Source organism: Aptenodytes forsteri, unplaced genomic scaffold, assembly GCF_000699145.1.
Source record: "Aptenodytes forsteri isolate BGI_AS27 unplaced genomic scaffold, ASM69914v1 Scaffold103, whole genome shotgun sequence".
Lineage (NCBI taxonomy): Eukaryota > Metazoa > Chordata > Aves > Sphenisciformes > Spheniscidae > Aptenodytes > Aptenodytes forsteri.
Window position 1 is genome coordinate 565,178 of NW_008796051.1, and position 8,147 is coordinate 573,324.

Genomic DNA, 8,147 nt, shown 5'->3' on the forward strand with positions numbered 1-8,147 from the left:
GCATGACAGCACATGGTATGGAATGTCCCTTTGGCCAGTTTGGGTCAGCTGTCCTGGCTGTGCCCCCTCCCAGCTTCTCACTGGCAGGGCATAAGAGGCTGAAAAGTCCTTGACTAGTGTAAGCACTACTTAGCAACAACTAGAACATCAGTCTGTTATCAACGTTGTTCTCATGCTAAATCCAAAACACAGCACTGTACCAGCTACTAGGAAGAAAATTAACTCTATCCCTGCCAAAACCAGGACATTCACCCTTTCAGTTCGGAGCCAGTGGGAAGCTCTAAGCTTGAATTTAGAAGTTAGAAGAAAAGTTTGTTGGGATTCTGGGCCAGTTGATCACATTGCTTCAGGAAACTTGCAGAGCCTGATGTCATTCAGTATTTATATGATCAGTGGAACATGCTTGAGCTAAACTTTAGTGGTTCCTACCGATCACTATTCACCCAGTAGCCGTAGCTCTGCACAGTAGTCCTCAGGAGCAGTGTGCCCATCAGTTCAGCAAGGTTTTGCCAACATTTTTTTCTTTTTCTGCCAGCTTTGATTTGTGATGAGTATCGTTTAATCTTTGGCTCAATCTGGTAGATACCAGCTGTCTCCTGACCTCTGTCTAGCTTGGATTTACCCTCTCATCCAGTGTGTAACTGAGTTGTCACCTTACAGAGTTACGTGTTTCTCCTTCCGGCTGGTGAGCACAAGGAAAGCTGTTCTCGCCTAAGGTAGACTTATGCCACAGCATCCTGTTTCCCAGTAGTGTATCTGTTTTTTTTCTGGGATGGCTGTAAAAAAGCCAAATTAAGAAGTTTGGGTTAATTTTTATATTTCATAAAGAATGAGGAAAACTGAACCTTGTTCTGGTTGTGATGATATTTTGATATTGGTTCAATGTGGTCAAGTCACATCTCTGTGTCTGGCGTCTTTTATTCCTCACTGAGCATTCTTTCTTTTTCTTCACAGTCTCACTGCCTATTTTGGTCTGCTGGAGGTCTGCAGGATGAAGCCAGGAGAGACGGTGCTGGTTAATGCTGCAGCTGGAGCTGTGGGCTCTGTGGTGGGGCAGCTCGCTAAAATTGGGGTGAGTGGCTTGAACTGCTCATACTTGCTCCTCAGAAGGCTCACCTGGAGGCAGGGGAACAAGGCCATGAATGATCAGGAGGGCAAGCATCCCTGAAGGCATGCCTACAGTAAGGTCTTGAGATGGGATAAGCTCCTGAAGATGTAGCAAAGCTAGTTGAATGTTTCCTAGCAGTCAGGAACTCATGTGGTGACAACAGCCTGACTTTAAGGATGAGCTCTCCACTCAGCTGTGACTGTTAGCCTGTGTTGTGAGGGGATGTTTAAAAATGTTTTTCTCCTTTCCTTGCAGGGTTGCAAAGTGGTTGGCTGTGCTGGCTCAGATGAGAAGGTTGCCTATCTGAAAAAAATAGGCTTTGATGAAGCCTTTAATTACAAGACTGTTACATCTTTGGATGAAGCACTGCGTAAAGCCTCTCCTGATGGCTACGACTGTTTCTTTGACAATGTGAGTTCAGAGAGAGGGCCCTACCCTGAACAGACTGTCATTTTCCTTAAACTATAGCAGGAACCCAATATTGTATATATCTAATTGAAGACTACACCAGGAACTCGATATTTCGAGTTCCATCTAATTGAGAAATGGTCTCCATAAGAGCTTACTGCTTTCCTGTTCCCTTCCCACCCTTATTTCTGCGGCTGACTTGGGCAGTAACAGAAAGAACAAAGACCGAAAGGCAAAGCTGGATTGTTGGTGGTGTTTGTGAATGGAGAGAGAGAAGCTTTCAGTCTTTGGAAAGTCTGGCACATTTTGGGGATGTGAGGGTCACAGTGAACATTTAACTGATGCTGAACAGAGAGAGCTCCAGTCCGTTCCTGGCCCCACCTTGGACCACAGGCAGTCCTCTGCTGTTGCTGGAAGGGGGGCAAGCACGGATGGTCCCACGTTACATGGTCCAGGTGGCTACACTGGTACCTGTAAACAAAACAGTTGAAAGGCCCACTTGTAAAATTGTTGGAGTGGCCCACAGAGGGTGTCTGACCTCTCCCAGGTACAGCTGGAGTTAATGGGGGCTGTGGACTGTTCTTGATAGGCTGTTTGAATGTGACCATCTCGTTTTGGAGAGTTTAACAGTACAGATGCAGTCAAACCATGTCAGTTTGCCTTCAAGACAGAGAACAAGCCCTGGCTTTTTTAATTTCCTAGTATAGCTAATCTATGCATTATACCTGATAATATAATACCTGGCACTGGGGTATTAGCTGACATACTGGCCTAAAACTCCCTGGCTAGCCACCTGGTTTAAAGGGCAGCCATCATCACCCCTTTAGCATGTCTTTCCCTCAGCAGTCTGTCTACCAATCCAGGGATGACAGTGCTGTCGTTCTGTGTGGATTGCAACGCACCTGCCTTGCCCTGGCAATCGATGTGAATGCATGGTGCGAGGGCAAAGCACTTGCCCCTGTGGCAGGAGCTCCTGGTTGCCTTGCCTCACTCTTCCAGATTTCATGTCCTGTGCTGCTAAGGTCTTAAATGGGTTTTATGGTCATATCCGTTCCCTTCCCTCTCGCTTCCAACTTTTGTGCAGAGCTCTCCCCAGCAGTAAATTTTCTCACAGCTTTTCTCTGTTAAAAGCTTCCGAGTATAGTATATCCCTATTTGGGAGAAGAGAATCACTGAGTAAAAACTTGTCATCAACATAATGTGAAAAGGTAAAAGTGCAGACTGATGTGGGGGAAAAGCAGAGGTGGTGCTTCTTAGTGCCCCTGGACATGCCCCTTAGGAGGAGGGATCTAAGGGCAAGTCCTGCCCAGTGCTTCCAAACCAAGCTTTGTGAAGCAGATTCGGAATTAAAACTGATTCCTTGTATTCATAACTAATTTTTAGAAGAGTGACATCGAGTCTTCATAGGTGTTGACTAAGTGTAAGGGTTTCTGCAGCCACTGAGTCTTTGGAGTAGTGGAACTCACCTCTCCACCCCTTGATGGAACCTGTTGGTGCAACAGTGCAAGGTTGGCAGGTTTTGGCAGTCAATGCCAAACACTGGATGTCTCTAATGCTGCACATGCTCTGGTTCTTGTAGGTGGGCGGAGAATTTGCCAGTATTGCTATCAACCAGATGAAGAAATATGGAAGGATTGCAGTCTGTGGAGCCATCTCTCAGTACAATGACTCTGTGCCTCAGAAAGGTGTGGGCCTGCTTTCTTGTGTCTAAGTTTGTTTCCTGTTTGGTGATGGCAGAGATAAGGACATAATGGGAGTCCCTTGAGATTTTATTGGTTGTTTCCATATGCCATGTATGTGTGTACATTTGGGTAACTAACCGCTGCTCTGGGACAGTGGGAGTGTGACTGCACTCCTTGTGTGTACGTGCACCCATCCCCCTTTGTGCACACTGGTATCGGATGGAGAATATCAGCTGATTAAAAATGGAAGGAGAGACTAAACTACTTAAACCAGGATTCCCCGGGGCCCTAAGCAGATACAGATCAGTAGAAGGCAGGTGTGGTGGCATGATGCCACTTACACAGTATGTACTTTTAGATGAGAGAATGGATTTCCCTTGGGTTTTTAGATGAAGCAGCTTAGGGTTTGGTTTGTTTTTTTCCATAAGAGTTCAACTACTGGTGAAACTGCTGGGAAATGTGGCCGAGATGAATATTCACTTTCAATAGCATTAAGTTTTCCAAATTTGCCTTCTAGAAGAAGCGGGAGGTCTGAATTATCTTTGACAACTGACTGGCTTTGGACTCCCAGATCACTTTAAAAATGGAACAGGCTTTTGAGAGTGGGGAGACTATTATACATTTTTATGATTGAGGGAACTTTTTTTTAATGTGCGTAACTTTTTTGAGATTTAGGAAGAGCATGAGAGCTTGGCAGGCTACCAAACAAGCTGTCAAAACAGTATTTCCAGGATTCAGCTGAAACCCCTCAGCTGAAGCTGAGGCTGCTTTACTTCTGAATGAAACTGTTTTCAGGAGAGTTAGGTGTTCAGCCCCACAGCTTTATGGATCAGGCCTGTTTTCCTGGGTGGCTGTCTGTCCATGAATCCTTGGTCTTGTGTCCTGGAAATTCTGTTTGGAAAAAAAAACAGTTGCTTCTGGCTGGAACAAAGTGATTCAGTGGTCTTTACTGGCTAAAAGCTCTCTTTAGACATTGGGTCTTATTTTAAATGAAACTGATATTGCAGGTGGTTTGCTGGTTCCTTTCTCTTGCAGGACCTTATGTGCAGGTTCCAATGATCTTCAAAGAGCTTCGAATGGAAGGGTTTATTGTGACCCGCTGGAATAACCGCCGGGAGGAAGGTCTGAAGGCACTGCTAAAATGGGTCCTGGAGGTAAGGAAGGAAGGGGTAGTTTTCTGTAAGGTGTACTCACACCATAGCTTCCCTCTTTGCAAGGGGTCTCTTGTCATAGCTGTTGAGGTGAGGGCCCATTGTGATACTTTTCTTCCACCTGACTTGATCTTTGAGCGTTTTGGGGACACTCAAACCATAGTGAACATGCCTGATCCCTTCTGCTTTGTTGAGACCTGCGATATTAGCTTGTGGGCTTAGATATACTCCAGAATACATGTAGGCTTTGAAAAAGGGTGCTTCCAGAGTAATTCAAAACACTTCTCCGGCAATGAAGAGTTTCATATTTAGAATGATTCTTCTATTTCTCATTCAGAAGTCTCATTTCATTTGTAGTATGAGCAAGGATTTCCACTGTAGTATTGTGCTGAAATTACTGGCAAGAATGGATGTTTTTATGGAATTGTGAGCTGGGCTTTAAAGGGACTTAATAGGGAATTTCTTAAATTTTATTTTTCTAAATGGAAGCTGAGTTTAACACTTGGTTCATGGCTGTGAAAAGCTTGTGAGTGTGAACACTAAAGGCTCTAGCTTTTACAAACAAGATTTGGGATGGCTCAGCTTTTGATCGCTTGGATTTGCAATTCCATACTTCCTTATGGGTAGAGACAGGCCTGGCTTTGGGGAAGTAATCCCCTACTTGTCCATTGTTTGGGGACCAAGTAGCACTAAATCTGTCCTGGTGTGTTTTTATAGCAGTGACTTTTGCTCCCTGTTATGACTCCAGGTAGAAGGTCTTGCAACAAAAGCAGGTCCTACCTGCCTAGTTTTGCAAAGTTACCCTGGTGCGTGACAGCTTGCATGTTTCAGATAAAACATACAAGCTGGAGAAAATTTGGATGTGATTTAGTCTTCCGAAGATCATAGAATCATAGAATCATTCAGGTTGGAAAAGACCTTTAAGATCATTGAGTCCAACCACAAACCTAGCACTGCCAAGTCCACCACTAAACCATGTCCCTAAGCACCACATCTACACCTCTTTTAACTACCTCCAGGGATGGTGACTCCATCATTTCAACTGGGCAGCCTGTTCCAATGCTTTACAACCCTTTCAGTGAAGAAATATTTCCTAATATCCAATCATCTAAACCTCCCCTGGCACAACTTGAGACCATTTCCTCTTGTCCTATCGCTTGTTACTTGGGAGAAGGGACCGACCCCCACCTCGCTACAACCTCCTTTCAGGGAGTTGTAGAGAGCGATGAGGTCTCCCCTCAGCCTCCTTTTCTCCAGGCTAAACAACCCCAGTTCCCTCAGCCGCTCCTCAGAAGACTTGTTCTCCAGACCCCTCACCAGCCTCGTTGCCCTTCTCTGGACACGCTCCAGCAGGCCTCACCAGTGCCGAGTGCAGGGGGACGATGCTAAAAACTAGGGAGCTGGTGAACGAAAACTCAGCAATTTCCTTTCTTCCTTTTGACAGGGAAAAGTGAAGTGCCATGAACAAGTGACTGAAGGATTTGAGAACATGCCAATAGCTTTCATTGGAATGTTAAAGGGAGAAAATCTTGGAAAAGCCATTGTAAAAATCTGAAGGTCACATATTCCTGGGAGACTGGCGCAGGAGAATGTGATTCTGTTAAAGTGCATTTAACTCACTGATTGGAAGGCATGTTTCAGTCTTTTTGCTGGATGTTAGGTAATGATAACTTCTGTTAATAATTGGGGTAGTAAGTGTAAGTATATGCCAATGGCTTTGCTCTTCAAGAACTTGAGAGTTGCTTCCCAAACCTACATAAAAAATAAAAGCCTTAAAACTGCTACACCTCATCAGAACTGTAACAGATTTAATAGTAGCCTGAAGCTGTCTATGAATTGGCTTGTAGAAAGCAATAGCAATTCCAAAAGCTTTGCGATCTGATGGCACATCTGGTGACTGATGTTTACCTACTGATTTGGCCCAGAACTCAGCAAAAGGGTTTTTTTTAACCAGTATCAAGGAGCAAAGAACAGGCTAAAAACACCTGGGGGTTCCCAGCTTCCTCACATGGGTGTTTTTTTGTTTTTCACTTTCATCAGGAAATGTAGATATTTCAGTTATTCTGAGATTCTGGAAAGAAAAAATAAATCTGTTACTGGATACTTTGCTTGTGTTATAGTTCTGTTTGTAGAATGCCCTCCACTTCCTTGCGGTTAACACAGAGTGGCTAAAATACTGCAAGCACTTATTTATCCCACCAGATCTCACAGTATGAGTGGCATGGATAGGTCACTTTCCTTGAGTAATTTGGCCATGGTGTTCACCCTGGCTCTCCTGGAAGATGAGGTCAATATGCTGGCCCTACCTGTGTTAAATTGGTGTCCAGGACCCACATGGTGCTGAGCAAAGGAGACACACAGATTAGCAACAATAAATACCTTAGATGTATTGAAAAAGCCAGAACAAGAACCTGTTACTTGCTACGGGATACAGACAGGTATTGAAGGTGATGGTGATCCATCTTCAACCAGTGTGGAGGACTTCTTGGTTAATTTTTAGGTCTCATTATTGATCTGTGAAGAGGGATCTTAGATGTCCTTAATGTCTTTGCAGTGCCAGGATTAGATGCTCTGTCTGTCAACAAGAGATCACTCACTCACAATGTAGATCAACCGATGCTCGCTGAGTGAACAAAACATGTCCTGAAATACAGGTTGACTGGCCACTGGGACAATAACGCATCTTGGCACAAGTAGGGGAGAGATTCTGGTTGCTTTATAGGGTTTTCTGGGGAGAAACAATTGCCAGTTTGGGTTAGCTCCAGTGCTGTGGTTTTCAACTGGCCTCTGAGAAAAATCTGTGGATTAATACTGCTGCGCAGTGTGGAAAATGGTAAACCAGAAAAGGGAGTTTGTTGTCAGTAGGCTTCAGAGCCACTGTGTAGAGGTCTGCTGCTGTTTGGCATTTTTTTATTGAGAAATTTTCAGAGGGCTTGCAAGTCCTAAAGTACTGAATTGTTTTAAAAGTCCAGTGAATTCATGATCTCGTTTCAAGTAAAGTTGTGATTTCAGAATGAAGTACAAATAGCCACATGGAGTTCCTTGGTCAGCGTTGCAGAAAGATTTGTCAGTCAGAGTAAGTCTGGCTCAGCCTGCTTTCTCATAAAATACTGACCTGTGCATTCTCCTCGCTATCTGTGCATACATTTCGTGCTTCATGAATTGCAGCTGATTTTGCAAAGCCATTTTGCCCCCAAACATAATTTTTTTTTGTAAAAGCAAACCCCCCCCAAACCTGTCCCACCTGTGAACTTCACTGGGGAACATAACTATTTCCTCCTGAAAATCCAAGTTTTCTGTTACGCACCAGGAATGCTGCCAGCACATGAATAATGACAATAATGTCCCTCATTGTCCGGCACACTGTCTGGAGGTCTTGCAGTGGTTTCTCACTGTGAGTTTGGTTGTCCTTGAAGTTCTAAAGCTTATGGAGCGATATCTGAATTTTTCCACAATGTGCTGATAACAATAAAAAGGGAGTATTAAAAACACAGGGGTTTTTTTCCGTGACAGTCATGGGAGTGAGAGTGTCAGTGGCACAAGATAAGCTGAAGGCCACAGAAACTCTATTTCTCCCCTCTAGTGACACGAACTAACCCTATGAGCGCTATCAGTGTAACGCAGTTGAACAAGGTGCCAATGCCCAGTGGAGAGCAGAGGCGCAGCTGTGTTGCTGCGATAGGCCCTTTCTGCCAATACGCAACTACACCTGCTTTTAGGCAGCACGTTGGTAGTACTGTGGCAGCCCAGCCTGTCCTCTGGCCAGTTGCACAAGGCCTGTGAGCAGCAGACGCTGGC

At 44.6% G+C, this 8,147-nt stretch overlaps 1 protein-coding gene across 3 annotated transcripts in view; it reads left to right on the top strand.

The window, feature by feature from the left end:
• The window catches only part of PTGR1 (prostaglandin reductase 1), a 17,303-nt gene extending 10,851 nt beyond the window's left edge, over positions 1 to 6,452 (top strand). For all 3 annotated transcript variants that reach the window (XM_009286214.2, XM_019473915.1, XM_009286215.2), the window contains exons 6-10: positions 955 to 1,072; positions 1,364 to 1,519; positions 3,096 to 3,201; positions 4,234 to 4,352; positions 5,794 to 6,452. In XM_009286214.2, the coding sequence (XP_009284489.1) occupies positions 955 to 1,072; positions 1,364 to 1,519; positions 3,096 to 3,201; positions 4,234 to 4,352; positions 5,794 to 5,904 (610 nt within the window). In that variant the 3' untranslated portion in view covers positions 5,905 to 6,452. The remainder of the gene's footprint in view (positions 1 to 954; positions 1,073 to 1,363; positions 1,520 to 3,095; positions 3,202 to 4,233; positions 4,353 to 5,793) is intronic.
• The last annotated feature ends 1,695 nt before the right edge of the window (positions 6,453 to 8,147 follow it).